This window comes from Trachypithecus francoisi, unplaced genomic scaffold, assembly GCF_009764315.1.
Source record: "Trachypithecus francoisi isolate TF-2019V2 unplaced genomic scaffold, Tfra_2.0 Lachesis_group9, whole genome shotgun sequence".
Taxonomy (NCBI): Eukaryota; Metazoa; Chordata; class Mammalia; order Primates; family Cercopithecidae; genus Trachypithecus; species Trachypithecus francoisi.
The window spans coordinates 54,085,037-54,112,354 of record NW_022681474.1 but is presented as its reverse complement, the minus strand read 5'-3'; the positions used below and the strand labels follow the sequence as shown (position 1 = coordinate 54,112,354).

Genomic DNA, 27,318 nt, shown 5'->3' with positions numbered 1-27,318 from the left:
ATGCTCCCTGCAGCCTACCCAGCTGCCTTTTCAGGTACAGCAGGAAAAAAAGGGATAGCTGGCATGACTAATGTGTGAGTGGCCATCCTATCTGGAAGCTGCCAGGGTGCTGCCCTGTCCTGACCACATCATTCTCAGCTCTCCTGGCAATAGTTGTGTCTGTTTGCACAAAGTCCTAAGGAAAGCTATCTCTCTTATTGGGGGCAATGTCAAGTGCTTCAGTCATGATTTCAAATAAACCTGATAAAGATTCAAGGAGGAAAAGGAAATCTGAATTTAGGAAAAGTTTCTGCAGAAGAAATTTAGGATTAGACGTTGCAGCATTTTCTGAAAGACAAGGGTCTTCCATGCAAGCAGTGAGCCCAAACTACCCTTTTTCTCCACTAATCTGAAGCATTCTTTCAAAAAGTAGGCCAGTTTTCCCACAGTTCTTCACCTCTGGTTGGAGGTTGCAGGGAGAAAGTACAGCTTCTGCTTGACGTTTCCTCCCTACATTGCACCATAATACAGGCCACCCGCTCATAAGAGGCCACGTGTTGTTTATAGCACAGCCCTCCGTGGCTGGCTGAGGGTGGGCTGTCTCTGATAGAGTATCTCTGGAGGGAAACAGGAACAGCTGCCCTGGGCTGCCTGCTTCTCCCCCACTCTCAGTGGCCACCTCTTGCATTCCACTCTGTGACAGCATAAAGTGCCCACAGATGACCTAGTACAGCACTGGCTGCCTCAGGCAACCAGACTGTCAACCGGCTGCCCAATTCCTGTGTCTGCAGAGGTAGGGACACCTCTCAGGTATCCTCTATCTGCAACTGCCCCAGGCAAATCCAGCTCCAGTGAATAACCCCCACCACCACCCTGTCCTCTCCTGAATTCAGGTAATAGGAAAGGAAACGGAATCGCGTGTGTGTGTGTGTGTGCGTGTGTGTGTGTTTGGAGTGTGAGTGTGCATGCATGTGTGTGAATGTGTGTTTGTAACTTTCTTTTCTGGTTAGAAACAGATTTTATATCTGTTGCAGAGCATTTAAAAACTATGTAGACATATAAGAAGAAAAGTAAAAAGAGCCCTGGACCATCACCTCCAGAGAGCAGTGTTGCTGATATTCTTGGCGCTCTTTCTCTCCTCTTTTCTGGGTGTAGGGGTGCATGTGCGCCGGAGAACACAGGGCTCACATGGACAGATGTTTTTTCACTAACATGACATCTTCAGGATTTTGCCTTTTGACATTTTTGGAAAATAATGTTTTGTTTTGTTTTAGTTTCTGTTTATTATTTCATTCTATGATTACACGGTAATTATTTCATCGCTTGTCTATTGTTAGATATTTGGGTTGTTTCTAATTTTTTTTTACTATTTTAAATGGCACCATCATAAGCATGTTTCTATCAAAAGTCTTATTCTTATTTCCTGAAGGGAGATTCTTAGAAGAGTCCTCTATGTGTTCTCCATAGCCTGGTCCCACCTCTTCTCAGAGTACCAGCCGTTTCCTTGCTTCATCTCGTCTCTTTGCCTTGGCTCCCATCCTTCTCCCCTTGGCCTAACCTAGTTAAGGTGGCTTCAAGTGCGATGCTACTGACCACTCTCCAGCCCCCTAGTGCACTTGTTCTCATGGTCAAACAATCCATCGTGCCATCATCTGCATCTATTTGGAAAGCATCTCTGTTTCCAAGAGGGTACACACTCAGTGACCAACAAATATTTTGTGTGCAAATGACAACCTGAGTTTTCCCGAGGGACCTCTCCCTTAAAACATATTCATGTACTGGAACTCTTTTAACAGTACATGTAAAAACAGTGAGTCAAGTTGATTATGCAGCAGCTGACTCTCAGCTATGAATCTGGGACAAAGCTGAGAGCTGAGACCCTTTCTGAGGGCATGGAAATCGGGATTGACCTTGGAAGCACCTAGAATGTGTCTATTAAACTAGTATTGACCAAGGGCCTACTCTGTGCTAGGAACTGAGATGGATAAGTGGACAAGACAGGCCATGTGTCCTGGGGTAGGTGTGGGAGGGGAACGGGGGATAGATAGTAAATGCAAGCATAACAAGTAATGCATCATAAACTACATTTAGATGCCAGATGCTATGGAGGAGAAGTGCAGAGAAATAAGGGGCATCAGTGTGTGGGGGAAGGTCAGTCTGTATTATTAATTGGGGGTGGATGGAAGAAGAGGTGTCGAGTCTGATGCCACAGTCTGGACCCTGAGTGTCCACAGGAGGCCAAGGCTGTCAGCCCAGCCGGAAGAGGCTGTGGTGGAGCAGCTGGCTGGGAGCTGGGTTTGGGACAGGCAGGGTTTGAGATGCTTATCATCATCCAAGGAGAAATGCTAAGTAGGCAGTAGGCTAAGCAAGTTCAGAATTGGGAAGCAAGGTCTAGGCAAGAAGCAAACACTGGGGAATTGTTAGTGTATAGATCATATTCAAAGCAATGAGACTAGGTGGGCTCACCCCAAGGCAGTGAGTGTAGACCAGCACGATGAGTGTAGGCAGAGAGGAGGAGCAAGGGGCTTGGCCATGGCCCTCAGGGGGCGCATGGCAGAGGCAGCCTCTAACCCACTCAATCAACTCCTTCCTATGCCTGGGCTATTTCCACTGCCCCCTGATGCCTACACTCACTGGTCTGGAGTGTAGGTCCAGGACATGGTAGCTTCCTGCTGGAGCCCAGAGGCTATGAGACCAGTCCAGTGCAATCCCATGCCTGGTACCAGCCTCAGGGCTGGGTTTCTCCTATTTATTTACTTACCTTTTATTATGCCTCCTCCCACCCTCCCTTCCTTTCCTCCTTCCTTCTTTCTTCCTCTGTCCTCCTCCTCTCCTTCCTCTTGTTGTCCATCCCCTCCTCTCTGCAATGAGGCCTTTCCACTGGATGTTTCCTCCATCTGAAATCCTCTGCCTGAATTTTCACTTTCTCTGATCTCTGCTCAGGTATCATCTGCTCAGGCCCCAAAGAGGGCCCTCCTGGCCTCCCCTTTCTAAAAAAGCACATCTTCCAAGTCTTCTCTTCTACTCTATGTCTCTATCCTGACTCTTTCTTTTTTTTTTTTTTTTTTTGAGATGGAGTCTTGCTCTGTCACCCAAGCGGCAGTGCAGTGGCGTGATCTCCGCTCACTGCAAGCTCTGTCTCCAGGGTTCATGCCATTCTCCTGCCTCAGCCTCTCCGAGTAGCTGGGACTACAGGCGCCTGCCACCACGCCCAGCTAATATTTTTTGTATTTTTAGTAGAGATAGGGTTTCACCGTGGTCTTGATCTCCTGACTTTGTGATCTGCCCACCTTGGCCTCCCAAAGTGCTGGGATTACAAGCATGAGCCACCACGCCCAGCCTATCCTGACTCTTTCTAACATCCATCATCTTATTTTTGCTTGATTCTTCTTCTAGAATGTGAGCGGGACCTTCACTTTGTTTGCTGCCTGGAACAGTGCCTTGTTCATAGCAGGTTTTCAACAAACACTGTTGATGAGTGAATGACTTCAAAGGACCATGGGAAGTTCAACTGTGTCCTTAGAGTTGACCTTCAGCATTCTTCTTCACAGTCGTTTCACACCTTCCCAGGTGGTAGGCGGTCAGCAAAGCTGCCGCAGAGCTGCGAGCTGTCCTGCAGCAGACAGGGTGCTACAGTGGACTCTGGGCTGTGTCGCCAGTGGGCTCTCACCAGAACTAGAGGGTGTGCAGTGCAGAAAGAACTCCATGTGAGGAGATGCCCCAGCATGATATGAGGGGGCCTGTGCAGCTCAAAGGAGCAATGTGTCCTCTTCCCCCCAGGATAAATTAACTGAGCCCTGCACTCAGGGAGGCGGGGGCCACAATCCATAAGGACACTGGGCTGCAGGGTCTGAATGGGGTTTCTACTGGGCTGGCACATGGAGTCCAGGTTCCCCAGTTGGTCAGTCGTGTGGTCCCATCCATGCTGCTGCCTCCTGTGCCAACCCCCGCCAACACACACACACACACACACACACACACACACACACACATCAAAACCAGAGCCTCCAAGGGCCATGCGTTGCCCTCCCCTGAACTTGGGGAAGCAGCCACTTTTACATCCTCTTTACAGGAGTTCAAGCTGAAGCTTGTGGGATTCAGGAGACCATCCAGGGTCATGGGAAAGGTAAACGGGGGGCTGGGCACACCCACCACAGCCAAAGCCCTGGCACATTTCCCCTGCCAAGCTGCTTCTCTGAGGCCCAGTTTCCTAATCTGCGGGAGGAGAGGAGCTGTGAGGAGAAAACAGAATAACACCTGTCTGGCAATAGCAGCGCTTAAAGCACATTGGGTGGAATGGAATCACTGCTCACCTCATGGGCTTCAAAGGGGCCAGGTCTGCCTTTGGTTCTTTGACTTTTGCTTCTGTTGAGGTTGGTTTGTGTGTTTTGAACGTAGGGTGGATGAACAAGCCATTTCCAATCTGTTACACTAATCATCTTAATATTTTACTTTAATTGTAAGCCACCTATTCCCTTTTGTTCCTTTAACAAATCCAATTAAAACAGAGTACATCCAGAATTACAAAATAGATGCTATTAAACCAATAAGAAATCATAATCTTTTGTTATTGGGCCATGTGACCTCCTGGGAACTTTTGCTCCAAATAAAAGTTGAATTCTTATTATCCGCTAGGGGAAAGGGGGCAGTTTGACAGCTAACAGCTTTCCAGGCAGCACATGTGCAGAGCTACGCTGGTGCTAAGGATAGAGAAGTAAGTAATACTAGGGGCAGACAAAGCTATAAATGCGTAATATCCCAGTAAGACACTTAGAGCTGGGTTGATCAAATTAACCAGATAATTGCCAAATGAAGTGAACCTGAGAAATTTTTATACAGACACTCCATTTGCTACTTTATAGGCATGGGGATGGAAGTTTTGATGTAATGGGAAGAACATACCCCACAGAAGTGCTGGAATAAGGTGGCTGTGTGAGCTTGGACAAACTCCTCACACAACTTCCCTCCCCACACCACCCAGAATAGGAGGGATATTCCTACCACAAAGGAGAGTGGTACGGATGACTGAAATGGCAAAGGAGAGGTCACTTTATGAAGACACAGGCATGATGTACCTCTTAGCGTGGTTCTGAGGATGTTTAGGGGCAGCAGGGAGGGTGCTGGGGGGAGCATCATTTGACCAGCACATAGAGACAGCCGCTGTTTGGCAACAGCAGAAGTACCTTATGAGAGGTTGGACTTTCAAGTGAGCTCACACAGGGGCACTACAGCAGCCTGCAGCCCTCCAGGGCAAAGAGGTCACTGCCTCTCTAGTGAGTACCAGGGAATGCAGTTGACTGATGTCCCTGGGCGATGCTACACGAAAACCCTGTGTCTTTGCACTCTTGACTCACACTCCATGTGGCAAGGCATTCACATTGCATTGGGCCTGCAGGGACTGGAGGAACTGAGAAACAACCAGGTCCTGCCTCCATTGCCACTCACTTGGGGACACATGCCTATGAAGTGAACTGGCTCGTGGCATTATGTGTGCCCCATAAACTGTTTCTCTTTCTCTCTTTCATTGTCAATTGCTAAGCTCTTACAGTTAAATGACTCCATTAATGCTATTAAAATATCAGTAACATTCATACTATTTGTACATATTTAGATATATACCCACATATATATGGTACATCTATGAAAATGAATATCCTGCATATTGGCCCCTGGACAGTGAAGTGAGCAGGCAATGGGTCACACTGAAGCGATTTCTTCAAGGACCTTATTTGCCTGTGGTCAGTTCCTCCAAAAGGCCAGTGGAACATCTGCATTACTGAACCTCTGCAGGGATTTTGGCTAAGGCTGCCTCTCTGTCTCCTCACTCTGTTGAGTTGGCTGGCTGCTTCAGCCAGAGTGCACACCGTTCTTCATTTAGCAGACTCTCAAGGGGTGACATTGCAGTTCCCAGGCCAATCCATGCCAAATTAGAATGGACTTGAGCAAGTGTCTCATCACCCAGAGTTCTGGGCACTCTGACATTCCTTGGTTCCAATGTCAGAGATTCTAGCAAAACAGGAACACCCTTCCTGAGGCCTGGGGCCATGGGGGGCCAGTGGCCTTCCTTAATCTCCTGTGCAGAAGTGGGTGTGGCTTTCAGCCTGAGAGTCGTAGGATTCCAGCATGGCTTCCTCTCCTTGGAGGCAGTGGGGGCCAGCAATGTACCCCCAGGATGAGGCATTTGCCACTGCTGGAGCACAGGCAACAGAGGGAGGAGAGAGAGAGGTGGCACTGTGTATAGAAAGATTGTACACCCGCTTGCGTATCAGACACATCAAGGTTTGACTTTGACTGTACTCTTTGCTGCCTGTGTGACCTTGGGGAAGTCAGTTAACTTCTCTGATCTCAATTCTCTTATGGTAAAAATAAGGTTGATATTTTGCATAGTTGACCTGGAGATTAAACATACATGAAGGGCCCAGCAGCATGTTTGAGGCAATTACTTTGATACCATAAGTGAATGATAGAGAGGGGCTCTTGACATTGGCAGTATTTCCAAAATTGATGTCAGAAGTCCCCCCAAACCGTGGAGTCCCTGTAAGATTCCAGCCCCTGCTTCTGCATCTCTCCTGCCATCATCCCTCCATCAGCTCTGCCCAGAGTGTGGTGGAGCTATTGCTGTGAGCTGCACTGTCATCTCTGTACCTCTAATCTGTCCCTTTCTAGCAATCTGTCCTTCTGCCCACAGGGAAGCAGGGCTCACATTGGGGCAGTTAGTGGAAAAAACAAAAACACTTTATGTTTATACTCCCAAGGAAGCTATATTCCTAAATCCAGGTAACACTGCAGAGCAAGTAGCACAGTACACAGTTTCTGGCCCAGAATGATCCTTGGACAAGGGGTAATTCTCCAAGCTATGCCCGAGTCAAAAGTTCGTGCTGATTTCAGAAGCCTGCCCGGAGGTTCCCAACACACCCATTACAGACACAGGACTCAGAATGACAGTGCAGGTCTCCACCTCCCATGGATTTCATCTGTGAAGGTAGAGCTCCACCTCTCTTTAGAGGGAGCATGACCATTCTGGGAAGGGGCAGAGGACACAGAGAGTGATCTGAAGCTACTCGGGAGGTCACAGTTACATGAGCTGGCCTGTTACATGCCCAGTAAATATAAGGGTCGGGAGAGAGGACAAATGCAGTTACTTTTGAATGAGTGAGTTGTTGAGGGAAGTTTGCATCATTTCCTCTTAAGGGATGACCCACAAGCGAAAGATATTTCTCATCCACATGACATGAAACTTCCTATAAAGCTGGTCCCAAATACTGGCTGTGAAACGTCAGTGTCTTTGGGGGTTTCAGTTCCATGTGTCTATCCTGTATCTCAATGGGTCAGTTGAAAGAATGAAATTATTATTGTGAGATTGTGTTAGCAAGCTATTTAGGGATGTCAGATATATAGAAACAAAGTCAGTCTTGCTTAAAATTGTAGTCAAAGATACTTGAGTGTGAAGCACCAGACAAATTCTAGTATCATAATGACAAGGGTCTTACAACTGGAAATGCTTGCAAATATTTGGATGACATTAATATATTGGTTGCCATTACTTTTTTAATTTAGATATCCATGGGGTGTCCCACCATGCTGTTTGATTCACAATGACTAGAGAGAAAAAATTAATTAGAAATTAAAGTCAAACCAACTGGTCCACTTTTTCCAAAGTATAAAAACCAATTGTACAAGAACAAAAAGACATAGTACATTTAGAAACCTCTTATATTTGAGCTGCTAAGCTGTTCAAGTGGAATTAAATCTATTATCCATCAAACCACACATAAATACATCCATTCATCTGCCTATTCACCCATCTATCTGCTTATCCACTTACATCTTTCTCTCTATAACTATCAGCTTCCCTTGTGTGGGTTGATCCCACTCTGACATTTCACAATTCTATGAAATGATAATAGGCCATCTAGCCAGTTTGAAACAGATGATCTTTTGATTCCCTTCTTTTGCAAACTCTTACCCTGGGTAGGAAGTGGCTCCATAGAGTTGGATAAGACAAGGCCCATCCCTGGTCTCTGGGGGCTCTGAGATGGGGCTTCTGGCACTGGGTCTGCTTCTAGTGGTACTGGGCAGCTTAGGGGGTCAGGATGGACCCTGAGCCACACAACACACTCTGCCTTCTATAACTGAGAGCAAGGGTCCCTGCCAGGGTCGGGTGGCCCCAGGGAGAAAGAAGCGCAGAGAGGGTGGAAGTTCACCATGCCCCATCTGGCCCCAGGGCTGCCTAGGGACCCAGACTCCCTGGGGAGGTGAAGTACATTATCCCAGTCAGCCCTCACTTTACCTTGAGGTGATTAATGGGCAGGCTTGGAGCCAAAGGGCCCTTTGGAGAGAGGCTCCTTAATGGAGGAGTTCTCTGAAGCCAGCTCTGCGCTGCTCATCACCATTCATCAGAGCTGGGAGGGCTTCTTCTCACAGTGTGGGTGGGCTGTGGGCAGCAGGCACAGCTGGGCCCAACTGGCTGGATCTCTTGTCTGGCTGGAAACACCCTTTCCTGTCCAGGATCCTTTCTAACCCATGCTCAGTGTGTTTGGACTCCCTGAGCTGAATTTTATCTTACATAGTAGAAGAAAACCAAAAGGCAGCCCAGGTTTTCAGTGTTTAGGGGATTCTGGTGGCCAGAATCAGTGAAGATCTAGATTTGAACTATTTCAACTTGAGGACCGGGCCTGTTTACTGTTTATCTGTGTTGCTCAGAGGCTTGATAAATGGTAGGCACTCAATATGCTCATACAGTGAGTGAACAAATGAATGAATGCTTGAGTAAGCACCTGGACTTAGCTTAAATCAGTCCCAAAGGACTAATAATGACCACAGAGAAATGAAAATTTACTGATTGTTTAGGCCTACGGGATAGGGTCGCCAGAACTATGCGATTATTGGGACATATATATATATATATATACTAAAACTATTTGTTATTTATCTGAAGCTTAAATTTTACTGGGGATTCTGCAATTTTATTTGCTAAATCTGGCAAATCTACCACGAGGCGAAGCCATTGATAAACATCAGATGAGTGCATAGACTTCCCTAATCTCAATTCATCTCTTTTTAATGAAGATTTCAACTCAAGCACAGCAGACAGTTTTTCTGACATGCCAGCTTGTGAACAGCTGTTCCCTGTGGAACACATCCCCCTGGTGCATATACCAGGGAGACATACACATTGGACCACAGTGGTGCCCAGATGGTACCTATTTGGATGCCTTTTCAGGGGCAGAACTGGGTTGTGTGGGGGCGTAACAAAATCACAGACTTCCAACGTGGGACGAGCCAGCAGTCACAATGAGAGGAACAGAAGTAGGATATGGAGTCCCAACCATTTTGTAAAGTTTTTTCAAAAACAATTTTTAAAAGGTGTGTCTACAGTAAAATTGCCTCTTTGGGCACAGTTCTCTAAGCTTCAACAGATGTACAGATTCATGTAACCACCATCACTGTGGGGGTGCAGGCAGTGACACCAACCCAGAAAACTCGCTTGTGCCTTTCCCTTCTAGTCAAGCCTTTCCCCAACCCCTAATCCCTGCAACCACAGATTTGTTCTGTACCTAAAGTTATGGCTTTTTCAGAAGGTCACATAAATGGAATCATTCCATTCATGTAGACTTTTGAGACTTTTTTTATTAGGCAAAATGCTTTGGGGTTCATCCAAGTGGTTGCATGTATCAGTAGACTTTGTGTTTAGTAGTATTCCATTACCACAGTCCTCACTTACCTGCAGGTTATATGTTCTAAGACCCCCATTGAATACCTGAAACCACTATAGTATACTATGTTTTTCCTATAGGAAAACTATGATAAAGTTTAATTTATGAGTTAGGCACCATAAGAGATGAACAATGATAATTCATCATAAAATAGAACAATTTCAACAATATACTGTTCTCAGCTTCACAGATAGAAGATTCATTCTTGCTGTAGATGTTAGCAACCTCAGCATATGATTTGTTTTTTTCCCCAAGTCAAGAACTTTCACCTTTTCACTTAAAGGAAGCACTTTAAGGCTTCTCTCTCTTTGGCATGTCTGAGCTACCAGCATCACTACTCACTACCAGGACAGCTACTGAGTGACGAACAGGCAGCTAGCATTTACAGAGTGAATCCACTGGAAAAAGAGATGATTCAAGTCTGGGTGGGATGTAGCAGGATTGCCTGAGATTTCCTCATACTACTCAGAACAGTGAGCAATTCAAAATGTATGAATTTCTTATTTCTGGGGTTTTCCATTTAATATTTCCAATCTGGGGAACTAAAAATGTGGAAATGGAAACAGCACATAAGGGGGACTACTGTACAGTATTAGGAATCCACCCATTGAAGGATATTTATTATTTTTCTGTTTGGGGCAATTATGAATAGAGCATCTATAAACACATGTGAACAGGTTTCAGTGTGAACATGGACTTTTACTTTTCTAGGGTAAATACTTAGTCGGGGAAATGCCAGATGATATAATAACTATATGGTTAATTTTGTAAGAAATTTCCAAAGTGTTTTCCAAGAGGCTGTACCATTTTGCATTCCCATCAGCAAGGAATTAGAACTCTAGTTGTAGTATCTCCTTGCCAAAACTTTGCACTATCGATTTTTGTGTTTGTACATTTCTATATTGAAATGTATCTTTAAATCTTCTGGACATTAAAAAAAATTGTATTGCTTGCTTTCTTACTGTTAAGTTGAAAAGATCCTTATAAATTTTGGATACCAGATATCTATGATCTATATGATTTGTACTGTTTTCTTCCAGTCTGTAGCTTGTCTTTTCACGCTCAACATTTTTTTTCACAGAGCTCTTAATTTTGTTCAACTTGTTAATACCATCTTTTGTAAATTGTGCTTTTGCATTTACTCAAAGTCATGAAGATTTTCTCCTTCATTTTCTTTTCAAAGTTTTATAGTTTTACATTTTACATTCAAATCTATGATCCATTTTGAGTTAATGTGAGTTAATTAGGCCAAGGTTTAATTTTTTGCATATAAATAATCAATTTCAACACCATTTGTTGAAGAGTTCATTGTTTCTCCATGGAACATCCTTTGACCTTTTGTCAAAAATCAATTGACCATTTGGCCATGTTTGTGTAGATCTATTTCTGGACTCTTTTTTTTGTTCCATTGACCTATCTACCTGTTCTATCACCAATAATAGCACATGCTGTAACTATATGGTAAATTTTAAAATTGGGACGCATAATCCTCCAACTTTATTATTCTTTTTCAAAATTATTTTCTATTTCTAGTTTCTTTTCCTTTCATATAAATTTTAAAATCTATTCATCCATATATGTAAATAATCCTGCTGTAATTTTGATTAGACCAATTTGGGGAGAGTTGACATTAAGTCATCCAATTCATGAGCATGGTATGTTTCTCCATTTATTTAGATTTTCTTTGCTTTCTTACATCAGCATTTTATAATTTTCATTATAAAAATCCTGCAAATTTTGGTTACTTATGTGAAACATAGAAGTATTTTATTGTTTGGTGCATTATTATTTTTCATAATTCAGTTTCCAATCGTTAATAGCTTGTATATGGAAATGCAATGGGAGTTTTGTGTGCTAACCTTGTATCCTATGACCTTGCTAAACTCACTTATTAGTTCCAAGACTGTTTTTTAAATTCTGTGGGATTCTCTATGTGGACAATCATGACATCTGTGCATAAGAACAGTTTTATTTCATTCTTTTCTGTCTGTATGCCTTTATTTTTTGCATTCTTGCACTGGTTAGAATTTCCAAAGTAATATTGAACAGACATAGTGAGAGTGTGCTGTCTTGTCTTATTCCCAAACTTCAGATGAGAACCTTCAGTCCTTCACCAAGTATGATATTAGCTCTAGCCTTTTTGTGGATGTCCTTTAGCCAGATAAGGAAGGGCCTTTTTGTTATCAGTTTGCTGAGAGTTTTTAATCACTAGCAGATGTTAAATTTGTCAAATTTGATAAGATCTTTTTTTTCTTTTTAGTCTGTTAATATGGTATGTTACATTAACTGACTCCCATGTATTGAGTAATTTTGGGTTGTCATTTATATCCTTTTTACATGTTACTGAATTCAATTTGCTAATACTATGTTGAGGATTTTTGTAACTATGTTCATGAAGAATATTGATCTGAAGATCTCTTTCTTATATTGTTTTTGTGTGATTTTAGCATCACAGTAATGCTGACATCAGAAAATAAGTTGAGAATTGCTCTCTACTCTATTTTTTTTGAAAGAGATCATATCAACTTGCTAGTATGTCTTCGCAATTGATTGAATGTTTGTGTCCCCTGAAAATCTGTGTTGAAACTGTAATCTCCAGTGTGATGGTATCAGAAAGTGAGGCACTTAGATCATGAGGAAATTAGATCATGAGGGTGGAGACTTCATAAATGGATTTATGCCCTTACCAAAAGGGGCCCCAGATAATTGTTTTGCTCTCTTTCTACCATGTGAGGACACAGCAAGAAAACATCTATGAACCAGGTAACATGCTCTCACCAGATGGCAAATCTGTCAATGACTTGATTTGGACTTCCCAGCCTCTGGAACAGTGAGATATAAATTTATGTTGCTTACAAACCAAATAGTCTATGGTACTTTGTTTTAGTATCCTGAGTGGACCAAGACAGTCTTCTTTAAATGCTTGACAGAGTTTAATGATAAGACCACTGGGCTTCGGGCTTTCTTTTTTGAAAGGTTTTCAACCATGAATTCCATTTCTTCAATAAATGGAGGGCTATTTGGGTTTTCATTCCTTCACAAATATTTAGTAATTTTTAGTTGATCTTATCTAAGTTCCTCTTTTTTTTTTTTTTTAGAGTTGTTTGTACTGTTCTCTTACTATCCCTTTAATGCCTGTAGGATTTAGTAAATCCTCCCTTTAACTCCTGATATTTGTAATTTGGCTTCTCTTTCTTTTTTTTTTTTTTAAATTGTCAGTCTGGCTATCTGTTTCATTAATCTTTTCAAAGAACCGGCTTATACTTTTTTGTACAATTTCAACTCTTTAAATTTGTTAAGGCTTTTTCCATGACCCAAAATATAGTCTGTATTGGTGGATATTCCATATGTACTTGAAAAGAGTTTGTATTCTGCATTTGCTGGTTAGAGTGCTTTATATATGCTTTATATATTCAGATTCAGTTGGTCGGTGGTAATAGTGAGTTATTCTATACTAGCAGTTCTCATATCCAGGCAATTTTGCTCCTCAGTGGACATTTGGCAATGTCAAGAGACATTACTGATTGTTACAACTAGTGGGCAGCTATTGGCAACCAGTGGGTAGACTCTTCCGGCCTTACTCTGCTAAACATTCTACAATGCACAAGACAGGTCTTCCCCCAAGCCCCGTAGCCATCCCACCCCTGCTGACAACAAATAATTATCTGGTCTAAAATGTCAATAGAGCCAAGGTTGAGAAACCATTTTCCTTGCTGATTTTCACTCTACCCGTTCTATTGACTGCTGAGAGACAAGTATTGATGTTTCCAATTCTAATGGTAAATTTATCCATTCTCCCTTTCAATTTTATGTCTTTGCTTCATTTAAATTGAAGCTCTGCTATTAGGTACATACACATTTAGGATTTTTTTGTCTTATTGGTTAAATGCTCATTTTATTAATAAGTAATGGTCTTACTTCAGGTAAATTTTCTTATTCTGAAATATGCTTTATCTGACATTAATAAAGTCACTACATCCTTCCTTTAGTGTTTGCATGGTATGTCTTTTTACATTCTTTTAGTTCAACTCACTGCTGCTTATTTAAAGTATATTTTCTTTATAGACAACATACAATTGGGTCTTTCTATTTTGTAATCTATCCTGATAATTGTGTCTTTTAGTTGGTGCATGTAGGTCACTTTCATTTAATGTAAGTATTGCTTTGTTTGGATTTCAGTCTATCATTTTAATAGTTGTTTTCTGTTTGCCCCTCTGTTCCCTTTTCCTGCCTTCTTTTGTATTATTTGAATTTTTAAACTCGGTTTTATTCTCATTTATATATTTAGTTTTTTACTATTTACTATATCTTTTTATATATTGCCGTAGTGATTGCTCTGAGGATTAAAATACACATACTTAACTTTACAGCCTACTTAGAATTAATCTTTCACCACTTCAAAAGCAGTGTAAAACCCTTACCACCATATAGGTCTCGCTAACTTCCCCATTATGTAGTAGTTGTCTTATGTATGACATCTACATACTTTGACAACTCCATCACACAGTGTTACTTTTCTTTCAATCACATACATATTTTAGGGGTATTTAGAAGAGAAAAATACTCCACATTTACTCAGATATTTAGCATTTTCATTGCACTTCCTTTATCCTCAAAGTTCTGAGTTCCTCTCTAGTACAGTTTCCCTTTCACCTGAAGAACTTCCTTGGGCATTTCTTTTACAGCAGCTTAGTTAGTGGCAAAAACTTTTATTTTTCACTCATCTGATAATATCTTTATTTTGCCTTCATTTATAAAGCATACTGTCACAGTCTGGGTTGACAGTTCTTTTCTTTCAGCACTTTAAAAAAGATGTTTCCAGCACCTCTGGCCCCTGTGGTTTCTGATGAGAAACCTGCAGTCTTTCCTATTGCTATTCCCCTGTGGGTGATGTGTCATTGTTCTCTGGCAGCGTTCATGTTTTTTCTTTAATTTGGAGCAGGTTGATTATGTGTCTGAGTGTGAATTTCTTTATCTTGTTTGGAGTTTCCTAAGCTTCCTTCCTGTGTTTGTAATTTTTATGTTTTTCATCACTGTTGGAAGTTTTCAGCCATTTTTCCTTCAAATGTTTTTCTGCACCACAACTGTTTTTCCACTCTTTCTGAGATACAGGTGTAAGTATAGGTATCAGCAGAGATAGAGATAGAGGCATGTGTCACTTCCTGATGTGAATACCTTCTGAGAAATGCATCCTTGGGTGATTTCATCATTGTGTGAACATCAAAGGGTGCAAACCTAGATGGTATAGCCTACTATAGACCTAGGTAGACTACGTGGTCTAGTCTATTGCTTCCAGGCTACAAACCTGTACAGCATGTTACTGTACTAAACACTATAGGCAATTGTAACACAAGGGTAAGTATTTATGTATCTAAACCTGGAAGAGGTAAAGTAAAATTATAGTATCATAACCTTATGGGACAATTGTCATATATGCAATCTGTCATTGACCAAAACATCATCATGCAGCATATGGCTATACACAGACACACACACAAACACATACACACACACACACACACACACACACATTTTTAAAGCAGGACTTTTTACTTTTGAAAAGCACCTAGGTCTATAGTAGGCTATTCCCTTTAGGTTTGTGTAAGTATACTCTTTGGTCCCTCAATGAAGAAATCACCTCTGCCTTTAAACAGAGGCAGCTCAGGGCAAGTCCAGAGTTGCTATACAACTTTCGGAATCACTTTTCCTGAATTTCTTCCCCGTTGCAATCTCTCTGAACTCTGTGGCTCTCAGGAGCATCTCTTCTCCCCCCACTTCTTGGTCTTCTGGCTGGATTTTGTTTTCTAAATCTGTTGCACACTTTTTGCAACTGTTTCTGCCTCTAGGGCCAAGTGGCAGTAGGGTAGAGAAAACAAAGCAAGCTCCCCAGCTCTGAGGACCACAGTTTGGTCAAAGACAATGCTTCTCTTCTTCCAGCTTCTAGGTGCCTGCCTGGATGACTCCAGGGACACAGGGTGGCCTGGGATGAGACAGGAGAGAAGCAAGCAAGCAAACAAACAAAAAACAGACCACAAAACAGATTTCCCTTACTGTCTCTGACCTTTAAAAATCCATTTCCTGTTCCTTGGACCAGAAAGAGAGGTTCTTGCTGGAAATCAGAAATCTTTCTGTCCTTATCTGGTGCAAAGTTTTGTGTTCTGGGCTGCCCTTGAGTCCAAAACAAGAGAAATGGTTGAGGGGAGAAAAGGGAGTTCAGGAAACTTGCGGCCAGATTGGTCTTTACTTTGAGTTGTGGATTTCTTCTCCAATCTGCCTGATATCACTTATCTCAGAGTCCCCGGAGTGTGTCTCTGTGCATTGTGCCCAAGGCTTTACTTGCTTTCAGGAGTCTGTGACCAAGTGAGCATACCCAATCTTAACTGGACTTGGATTCTACTTTGTTTTTTAAGCTGCTTTATCCCATCTGGTTTCTCAGAGCTGAATGATATAGACAGTTCCATATTGGTGAACATGGTGCTGGCTCTGGAAACCAGCCAATTATGCCCAAAAATAGGGAGTCCACCATTTTTAGGGACTAGGGTGAGCTTACAAGGCCTGTGTAAATGAACATCAATGCTGCCAAGAGCTAAGAACTGTCATTGGTTTACTGTGGAGACCACTATCTATTCCAGGGGGCTGTGATCCATCAGGCCTTTCACAGGGTAGGACCCTCTGACCCTTCAGCTGTGAGTGGTGACAGTGGAATTTACAGTAGGTGTGAGACAGGCTTGCACACATTTCCCTTTGACACTGGGTGACGAAAACATATAACTATATCCCCACACAGCCTGATTGCTCAATATTCATGTGCTATATCAGCTTGGGTTCTAATAAAAGGTGTAGGTGATGAAGTACAGAGACTGTAGAGCACCTCTCCCTGCCCATCTCTGCAGGGAACAGAGGCAATGCAAGTTTATGTCTCCCAAGGGCATACTTCTGCCTGGTTTGGAAATCTTGGTCCCCCCCCAAAAAAGAAAAAATCAACAAGCAGGAGGCACTGAGTTGTTAAAAAGAAAAGGGGGTCCCAGAACTAAACAGAACAAGAGTTGCATCCTGTTTCTGGCTCACTTCTGAGCCTTGGTCTCGCTACAATAGGGGTAATGCTGTGGATCTTGTTGTTGAGGATTAGAAACAATATGTGTAGCGATTTTTAATAACTAACATTAATCAAGCTATTACTATGCACCAGGCACTGTTATAAGTGCTTTATAGTAGATCATTTACCCCCCCTCAGAGCTCTGTAAGGGCGTCTGTTTTCACAAATAAGAAAACACAAGCACAGAGAATTTAAGAAGATTGTGAGTAGAGTAGAGTTGGACTTCTAAGTCAAGCATGCAGAAGACAGAATCCCCATCACATCATATTGACATTCTGCTTCCCCGCACTGCGGCAGTCACGGCCATTTATCAAGTTTCTGCAGAGGAGTTGAAGTCCAGTGTGAAGGATGTGAGAGGAGGAGAGAAGGGGCAGGAGATGGAAAAGACAGCATTCTCCAAGAGCTTTGCCAGCACCCTTCATCCCCCTGTGTGCTCATGACGGGGAGCTGTGGTGCTGCTGGGCCCAGCAATAGCACACTCTGATACTCCTGGGCTGAGCAATAGGCTTTTCCACATGGCTACTGTTGCACTGTAGACAAGGCCTCACTAGTTCCTCTGGGTCCATGAGGTGAAGAGGGATGGGAGCAGTCGGTCTTAGTACCCACCTTATTCTCTAAGAGCCAGGCTTATGTTGGCTTGAAAACGCAGTCCCTCCCCAAGAACCTGTATGATAACTTAAGGAAATCCTAGCTTTAAGCAGGGGTCTAGGAAGGGACAGATATCTAAGGACACACACACACATGGCCCTGGGTGGGGGGTATGTGACGGTCTGGGACAGTGGAGAGGATTTATAAGTCAGGGCATGGCACAGCTAGAGGGACATTTAGTGTCCTTCAGGCTGACCCTACACATCCTATTTTAACATCCAAGAAAATCAAAGTCTGAAGAAGGCACACAGTTTGCTGACAATCTGTGGCTGGGCTGGGTCCACTTTGCCCTGACTTCTCTTCGCAATCCTCTTTCTTGCTTTTTAAACCACTGGAGAGCAAAGCATCATGACGTGGGGGAGCCCAGTGCCCTCTGGCATCTCCTAACCAGATGTTTTCTTATCTTTCAGCAGTTTTTCATGATTTTTCCTCACACTGGTCACTATCCAGTCAGAACAACAAACTTCTAACACTCCCTTACTAAAAGAACATGGCTAAGGGCGAGAAAGGCCCCAAGGGCAAGAAGATCACCCTCAAGGTGGCCAAGAATTGCATCAAAATCACTTTTGATGGGAAAAAGCGCCTTGACTTGAGCAAGATGGGAATTACCACCTTCCCTAAGTGTATTCTGCGCCTCAATGACGTGGACGAGCTGGACCTTAGCCGGAATCTGATCAGGAAGATCCCTGACTCCATCTCCAAGTTCCAGAACCTCCGGTGGCTGGACCTGCACAGTAACTACATAGACAAGCTGCCTGAGTCCATTGGGCAGATGACCAGCCTGCTCTACCTCAACGTCAGCAACAACCGGCTGACCAGCAACGGGCTGCCTGTGGAGCTGAAGCAACTAAAGAACATCCGCACTGTGAACCTAGGCTTGAACCACCTGGACAGCGTGCCCACCACGCTGGGGGCCCTGAAGGAGCTCCATGAGGTAGGGCTCCATGACAACCTACTGAACAACATCCCCGTGAGCATCTCTAAGCTCCCCAAGCTGAAAAAGCTCAACATAAAGCGGAACCCCTTTCCAAAGCCAGACGAGTCGGAAACGTTCATAGACTCCATCAGGAGGCTGGAGAACTTGTATGTGGTGGAGGAGAAGGATCTGTGTGCAGCTTGCCTGAGAAAATGCCAAAACGCCCGGGACAAGCTGAATAGAATCAAGAACATGGCCATGACAACACCAAGAAAGACCATCTTTCCCAGTCTGATCTCACCCAATTCCATGGCCAAGGACTCCTGGGAAGACTGGAGGTGACTTGGACCCTGACCCTGAGGCAGAAGGGAAAGAGAGAGGGAGGGAAGACGGCAGTGGGCTGCATCCACAGGAAACCAAGGGCTCTCCTGTGGCTGCAGCAGCTCTTTCAGCCAAGCCCATAAAACTCCTTTCTTTACTTCCTCAGCGCGCGATTGTGTTGATTGAAGGGCTTTTGGTTCCTTGCCATTCCACACATTTCTTCCTCCTCTGCACACACACTCACAAGTACAGGCATAGTGAGTCAGGAAGGGGCTGTCCATGTCCATCCTACTCTTTCTTACCCCCAGATCTCTCTTGTTTACCGCTGTGGCCTAGGCAGCTAATGCCACCACACACTCACTATCGCTGGCATTTCAGAACCCACCACCAGCTCCCAAATGTGAAGTTTATTCAGTGGAAATGTTTTGGGTCTGGGCTTCAAAGGCAAGGAATCTCAGAGCATGAGTTTGTAAGAAAGTAGATGAGCACTTGGTGTTGGGTAGGGGACAGAGGTGGGCCACAGAAATGGGCAGGTTTTATTATTAAGGCATCAATAGGCAGATAGCTTCCTGGGCCCAAAGCAATGTTTTCTCTCTGAACTGAGCTTGCACAACTTGCTCTAGGAGCTTTCTTGGCTAAATCTGCAGACCTCTGACTGGCTGTGAATGAATGAAGTTGCACTACCATCCTATTACATTCAGTGTTCTTCCAGACCCTCATGGGAGGAAGGAAAGAATGGTGGCAAGTATGGGTTGGTGCATTCAATAAATCAACACCTTACTCGGCAGGGGCCATGTCCCTTTGGGGAAAGCTTGGCTTGCCTGGTGCAAGCTGGTGGAGAGAGTAACTGAAATGAGATGGGGCAGAGCGCCATTGTCTGAGGCATTCAGGAGATCCCGGTCATGGATGTGCAGGGCTGGCCTGGCACAGAGAAAAGCCAAAGATTCTGAGGTTGGACAGATCTAGGTCCATGGCAACTCTGCTTCTGACTTGGCATCCCCTTGGGCACCTAACATAGCTTTGGTTCCCTCACTTGTGAAGTGGAAATAATGCTATACCTAACTCCAAGGGTTCTGTGCCTCTAAAACAGGCAGCACATGGAGAACATACTCAGCAGAAGCCAGTTCTCTTCTAGAGCCATAACTTGGTTCATTGCAAAGCTGAAATACTACTTTGAACAGTGGTGCCAGTTGTGCTATATCTTTTGGTAGAAAATGACAGCAACCAAGTCAATCCTCACAATAGCTGAGAACCTTCTCTGGCCTCACTGTGTACCACACTCTCACACCTTCATGTGCATAAAAGAAATGAATCAAGAATGATACCTTGAGGGAGGCTTTTCTCCCCCAGGACTTTCCTATGTTGGTGGCAAGTTTGCTGACTGGATGATGAGGAGCACCAAGAGGCATCCATCAGTGAAGTGGCATTAACTTCTTTCCTCCTCACATTGTCAACCACAGCACATGGCACACTTCATTTCTTTACACCCTGCTGCTTACTTCCTCTCGTAATGCTTAACTACGACAACCCTATCATGTTTCTAAAACCTTGGGAGAGCTAGATTCAAAATTTTCATTTTAGTTTTTCCCTTTATTAAATGTTTTTCATTGTAGAAGTAACAGAACCACAACATACTACTAAATATAGTAGCTTAAAGCATCCATCATTCTACAGTATAAGTCAGCTGCAATGCTGGCAGAGTTCCTTACTAGTTATTTTTCTGTATATATTTTTATACATAGTTAAAATTATAGCATTCCTGTCATTTCTGTCCTGCTTTGAAACCCATGCTGTTACCTGGTATTAATAACCACACTTTAAAACTCTGCAAGATAGTTATTCTTATAGATATACATAACTATAAGTTACTGTTGTACCTTTAAGTTATTTTCAGGTTTCACTAATGGGAATAGTCTTGTGATGAGAGCCTATATAACTAAAACATTTAAAAATATTTTTAATTATTTCCTTGGCATAGCCTCATTATTGGAAATATTGTGTTAAAGGGTGTGTTTTAACAATAATGTTGATACATGCCATCAAGTAGCTCATAAAAGGTTTACACACATTTATATGTGCCTACCAGTAATGTAGTAGAGAACCCATTTCACGGCATCCTTGCCAGCACTGAGCATTGTCCTTCACATTTTTCTCTTCACCTAATGTCCGAAATGACTCATGAGAACCCCTTCTGAAGCTGAGGGGAGCAACCGTGTCTGAGACATGTGTGATGAGACACCATGCTGTAGGTATAGGAGCCACCGCTAGCCTGCCAGGTCTTGGACATGTCCACAAGGGAGCCAATCTGCTATTTCAGTCACTTCATCTCTGACCCAAAAGGTATAGAGTCCATGCAGAGATGTATGATCGAGACAGAGTGCTGGATAGCTACATGAAGACTTTCCATTTCAGTTTCTCCCCCTTCAGACACTTTTTCTTTAGAATTAATTTTCCCTCCTTAGGTATTCAAAAGGTTCAGCAAAGGAGAGAAGTTAAGAGAAACATCAAGGTTACAGATCCCACCTGGTGCCTTAGGGTTTGCCTGTCCACATCCTCCCTTCCCCACTGCAGCACTCTCCTTGCCATGCTTGGTCCTCAACACCCTTACTTGCTGCCAACTGCTTGGCTGGCCTGACACTCACTCCAGCCTTGCTCTGGGGCTTTATCATGTTTTCCCTCTTATCACACATCTCAGGAAGGAGTTTCAAGTGCATTTAACTTTACCAGGATTGAGACATACCCAGGCAGTGGGCTGGGTTTGCCTCAGTGTGTTCAAGTCAGACACCTCTTTAGCCAAGAAATGCTGGCAGCAGGACGAAGCAGACTGGAGATAGAGACCGGTTAGGAGGCATCTTTTGCATCCTATTTCTTTTTCTGCCAAGGAAAAGGTTTGATGTTGGTGTTCCTTCATGCTCTAAAATACCTCAGTCACCTTTACTTCTTATAAATTGAATTAAGCATAAAGATACTTCATAGGAAAGCCTTGGAGGTTCTCTTTCCTCAAATACAAACAACAACAACAACAACAACAACAACAACAACAAAAACACCCTATTCACACTAACCTGACCATCCTGAAGGCCAGGCATGACCTTGGTGAACTGGTGTGACCTCTGCCTTTGCTGTGTTTTCCTCTGTGGTCTGGAGCAATTGCCTCACTTTCTTTTGTCTCCATCCCCAGAATACGCTCAACATCTTCCTAGCGTAGCTGTGGCAAAAACTTGAAGACTACTCAGCTAACAGAATAAAAGACTCTGAAGAGGAGAAGGCCCCAGTTAGGAGAAGACAGAGTGGCAAGCGAGATGTTCTGGAAACCAGGCTCGCCGGAGCTAGCCAAGTATCCGACTTGCTTCTCAAATTCACTTCACCTCCCTTAGCTTTAGCTCACTTGCATGTGAAAATGACTTTGGGAAATATTTGATGTGGTTTTAAAAATGTATATAGAGGAAAAAATTTAAGAAAATTACAGATTATATATTATAGACAACTAAATATTTAAGACTTTAAGACTTAAAAGGCTTACTGCCTCTACATTTCACTCGGACTAGCACATCTCGATGCCAGTAGACTGTGATGTTTGTGTAGGTATGATATACTGCCATGGTTTGCACATTTGTCCCCTCCAAACCTCATGTTGAGATTTGATCCCCAGTGTTGGAGGTGCAGCCTAATGGAAGGTCATGGGGGTGGATCCCTCATGAATGGCCTGGTGCCATCCTCTTGGTAATGAGTGAGTTCTCACTGTATTAGATCCTGTTGAAAATTGATCATTAAAAAGAGCTTGGCACATCCCTCTTCTCTCTCTCTCTCTTCTTCTCACCAAGTGATGCCTGCTCCCCTTCGCCTTCCACCATACCTATACCCTAAAGCCCTCACCAGGAGGTGCTGGCACCTATACAGCTTGCAAGAACCATGACCCAAATAAATTTCTTTTCTTTATAAATAGTCTTAAATATTCCTTTATAGCAATGCTAAGACACCTCAACCAACTCCAATTTATACAAAACGTTATATAGAAAAATATTCTAAAAAATACTATAGATCGTAAACCCGGGAGGCGGAGCTTGCAGTGAGCTGAGATCCGGCCACTGCACTCCAGCCTGGGCGACAGAGCGAGACTCCGTCTCAAAAAAAAAAAAAAAAAAAAAAAAAAAAAAAAAAAAATACTATAGATAAGGTAGAATTTTAACAAATCTTTCAGTGGTGCATAGGTAGACAGGGAAAAGAAAACAGAGAAATGAACAGGAAAAAACAAAAAATAAAAATAAAGTGGCAGACTTGTATTCTAACACTTTGATAATTACAATAAATGTAAATGATCTGCTTTATTTGTAATGACCACAAAATAGAAACAACCAAATGTTGCTCAATGCACAAATTGTTAAATAAACTCTGGTATATTTCTCTTATGCAATACTACTCAGCAATAAAGAGGAACAGACTATTGATACATGCAACAACTTGAATGTATCTCAATGGCACTATTTTCAGCTAAAACAAAAATGCCCATCTCCAAAAGTCACATACTCTATGATTCCATGTATAGAACAGTCTCTAAATGAAAAAATAATAGATATGAAAAACAGATTCATGATTCCCAGGATTTAAGGATGGTGGGGGAAGACAGGGAGGTAGGCATAACTGCAAAGTGGTAGCACAGAGATATCTTTGTGGTGATAAAATAACTGTGTATGTCCATTGTGCAGGTGGTTACCCAAATCTACATATGATACAATGACAAAGAACTAGGCACACACATGTACCAGTGTCAATGTCCTGGTTCTGAAATTGTGCTATAGTTATATAAAATGTAACCATGGTGGGGGGATATTAAGTGAAAGGTGCACAGAGTCTCTCTGTACTATTTTTGCAGCTGTGAATCAATATTTTGAAATAAAAACAAACAAAAAAAACCAATCTTACAGCCTAGATGCAACAATTAATAGATCCTTATACGTCTGCCCAGTGCTGATTTATGAGGCATTATGGCAAGCTTAAAGTGAGAATCTAAAACACCGAGTCAGCCTGGAGATACAATTGAAGCACACAGTAAGGCAATTCAGGCACCTTAACCTCGACTCAGCCGGCTAATCTAAAATTACCCATTGTTGATCTTATTCTTGCAGATTCCTGAAAAAGTTGTTAAAATAAATAGAAACTGCATGAATTCTCTATGCCCCAGGTTTTCTGGAGGTAGCTGGGCACAGGTGGCAATTAGGATGGGAGAAACCTTGAACCAGTGGGTTGCTCATCGCTATTCCTGGGCATTTGCACACCTGTTCCCCACCCCTGGTGGTGTGGGAGTATAAAGGTTGTGGAAGCAATGTGGCTGGGTAGAGTTGGAAGGAAAAAGGGCAGGCTTGCTGCAGTGACTGGGGCTTGCATCAGGCTTTTGCCCTGGGAGGGATCTGAGGTTACGGCTAAGGATACAGCAGAAACGAGGCATGAACCGAGTGCAGCCAGACAAAGATGAACATGGAATGCGGTCAGGGCCAAGGTCTGAGCATGACCTAGGCAGAATGGCCAGGGCTTGGATGCTCATGGCCCACGAAGCCCACCGTGTGAACAAGCTCCTAGACGCTGCAGCACTGGCTGTCACTCTCATTTTGAGTCTGCAGCCAGGTGCCATTCGCCTCTGGTCCCAGTGACTCCGGTATAGACACAGGGTATGAGTAGTTTGGTCTCCACAGTTGGCTCCCAGGGCTTCAGTTCAGCAAGAAACCCAAGGACATGCTTCTCTACTCCGTGGTGGAGCCGGCACTACCTTTACCAGTTAAGCAATTGTGTATCTTACAGATCTGTAGCCAACAGCATGAATCTCTAGGGGGCAGAATCGAAGGAGGAGAAATGCTAGGAAGGGGAACTTGAACTTTAGCCTCCCCCCAGCTAACTGTAGTTCCTCTGGAGTGTGGTTAATTTTTCACGGACGCTCATATTCTCATGGGAATCGCATAGGTTCTTATGGTTGTTTTTCTAAATTATTTGTCTCATTATTTTTCAGAGAGCATCTCTAAAGGAAACAATAAACAAAATGTTCAACTGTAAAACTTTGCGCCTTCAAAATAAATTTCATTCTAAACATTATATATAAAAAATTTATAGAATTAAGAAATGATTTCAGGAACTGCAAATACCCAGGTACAATCAGGCCCTGAATGTAAGTGCCATCTCACGCCCAAAAGCTTTCTCCAGCCCGGGGACGCTTTTGCCTCAATGACACGGTGGATGTTCCAATTTAGCCAAAAATATGTGCTGAGCCCAAGAGAGATTTGAGAGAAAGAGAATCAGATAGGCATCCTAGCCTTGTATTTCTCTGAGTTTTCTAAACTCTGGGCTCAGTATGAACTGAGGTCATTAGAAAGCAATGTAACTGAGCCAGGTAATGTTAGCTTCCCAAAGAAATGCCTGTACAAAAATAAGTGTGAATGTTAGGCTCCCATTCCTGCAGAGAACTGATGCAGAGAATTAGGTTCCCCAGCACTCTTTTTGTATGTTTTATTAAAAAGGAATTGCCACCTTTGGTACCCATGATCCTTTAGAGAAGAACCAAATTTGATATTCAGCACTAAGAGAAAATATGTTCCAGAAATAAAAAAAAGGTTGCAAAAGCCTGTTTCTTATTATATATCCCTGGAAAATAATATAAGCCAACATGATTATTTGTTTTAGTTTTCTTAGTCTCAGTACAATTAGAGTAACTAAATCACTCCACATGATCACATCTATATTTTTCCCCTTTGAAGGATTGTTGGCTAATTGTTAAAGGATGGTTGTACCCTGTGTTTAATTTTGAAGCTTTCTGTAGCCCTTTCTGGAAGGGTATGAGTACATTTAAGTGTGAGGATGTGTGTTTATCCACAAGAGCATTCCAGCTAGCTGCCCCCTTCCCCTGCAGTTCCTGCCATCATTTCTCCTTTTCTGATTCATCTTTTTACATCTCAAAGATCCTGCCGGTATTCAACACCACAGAACAGGACTCATCCAACAACTCCAGCTGGCATATGTTAGAAGGCCCTGTCAGCTTGCAGAACCTTGCACCCCACAGAAGTCTGAAAAGGCTGCCATGCTGTCTTCAAAAGGTTCAGTCCTGTACCATGGGGACAGGATTCATGCAGGCTTTACAAGTATTTTCCACTTGGAATTCAGGCCCAGAGAGCCTCCTTAGTGTGTGTGTGTGTATATATATATATATAATATATATATATATATATATATATATATATATAGTTATGGAGGCAATCATTGTCACTGAAAGCCTCAGCAAAACTCTGGTACCAAAAGCTCTCATTTCCTGTGCATGTGGGATGGTGTCCAAAGGAGCCACAAGAGTCATCAAAAGCTGAAGGTTTAGGACATGAAAATCTGTAGCCTAGGCCAAGGGTCATGGGCCAGTTGAAAACCCTCAGAACGGCACACACACACCCTTAATAGGTAAGAAGTCCACATTCATTAGAGTGACTAACAAGCAGCTAGGCATTTTTCTTTTTCTTTTTTTTTTTTTTTTTGAGATGGAGTCTCGCTCTGTCGCCCAGGCTGGAGTGCAGTGGTGGGATCTCAGCTCACTGCAAGCTCTGCCTCCCGGGTTTACACCATTCTCCTGCCTCAGCCTCCCAAGTAGCTGGGACTACAGGCGCCCGCCAACTTGCCCGGCTAGTTTTTTGTATTTTTTAGTAGAGACGGGGTTTCGCCGTGTTAGCTAGGTTGGTCTCGATCTCCTGACCTCGCGATCCACCCGTCTCGGCCTCCCAAAGTGCTGGGATTACAGGCTTGAGCCACTGCGCCTGGCCAGCTAGGCATTTTTCAAGACTCTTTCTGTGATTATGGCCTCCAGTGATCCAAAGAAAAATCATCAGCTTCATTCCAGGCATATATCAGTGGCCAGCCAAGCCTTTCTAAGACTGAGGGCCACCACTGCCTTCCCACTCTGGAACTCCTGAAGCCACAATTGAGCTGGCAAGAGAAGGGTTGGAGAGGGGGCCACTCCAACGAGCTGAGAACAAGGAGAGCCACCTGCTTTTATCAATTGTTCTGTTAACATGCCCAAACACACATCAGGTGATTCTAAAACTAGGCAGAAGGATTACAATTTACTGGGCACCTACTATGAGCCCAAGTCAGCTTGATCCTGAAGCCGGCGCTGTTTATTTAGCACAGTCTTGCCACAAGCCCTTGCTGCGTGGGTGGCCTCAGAGCCGAGGGTCAGCACTCTGCGGGGTGTCCGCATGTTGCTGAGGCTCTCCTTCCACGAGCTGAGATGACCATTCCTCTGGAGCACCATGCACTGTACCTAGTTGACCCCAGAAGCTTCACCAATGGTCTCCAACCTGGAACTGTGCTGAGACTGTGCCAGGCATGAACCAGCATAACTCTGGAAGACCCTGCTCCAGTGGGATCAGGTAGCCATGATGGCAAAAATAATCACATTGGAAATAAAATCAGAATGGGGCTCAGCTGTACCACAGAAGCAAGGTGGTACACAGGTTGGCATTGCAGGTCATCATCAACCTGGGGATGAGTAACGAGTAATCTCCAGACATTTGACTCATCCACAGAGCATCATCTTCCTCCAACCTGGCAATCATTTCTGAGGGGCCTCTAACTTAGTGGGCACAGCTGGGGGTCAGCTCCTCTTCTGCATTCCT

General features: G+C 43.4%; 2 protein-coding genes across 6 annotated transcripts in view; one reads left to right on the top strand and one right to left on the bottom strand.

The window, feature by feature from the left end:
- The window catches only part of WDFY4 (WDFY family member 4), a 302,160-nt gene that overhangs the window by 50,548 nt on the left and 224,294 nt on the right, over positions 1 to 27,318 (bottom strand). The gene's annotated exons all lie outside the window — the stretch shown is intronic.
- Positions 253 to 22,619, top strand: LRRC18 (leucine rich repeat containing 18). Of its 3 annotated transcripts, none has more exons than XM_033209240.1 (3): positions 253 to 772; positions 17,850 to 18,693; positions 21,858 to 22,619. In XM_033209240.1, exons 2-3 carry the CDS (start codon positions 17,930 to 17,932, stop codon positions 21,877 to 21,879), a joined length of 786 nt encoding a protein of 261 aa, XP_033065131.1. In that variant the 5' UTR covers positions 253 to 772; positions 17,850 to 17,929; the 3' UTR covers positions 21,880 to 22,619. The 3 variants fall into 3 exon arrangements, with proteins under 3 accessions (XP_033065131.1, XP_033065132.1, XP_033065130.1); XM_033209241.1 differs by lacking the exon at positions 253 to 772 and adding an exon at positions 780 to 872 and having other exon boundaries at positions 17,853 to 18,693; XM_033209239.1 differs by lacking the exon at positions 253 to 772 and adding an exon at positions 783 to 872.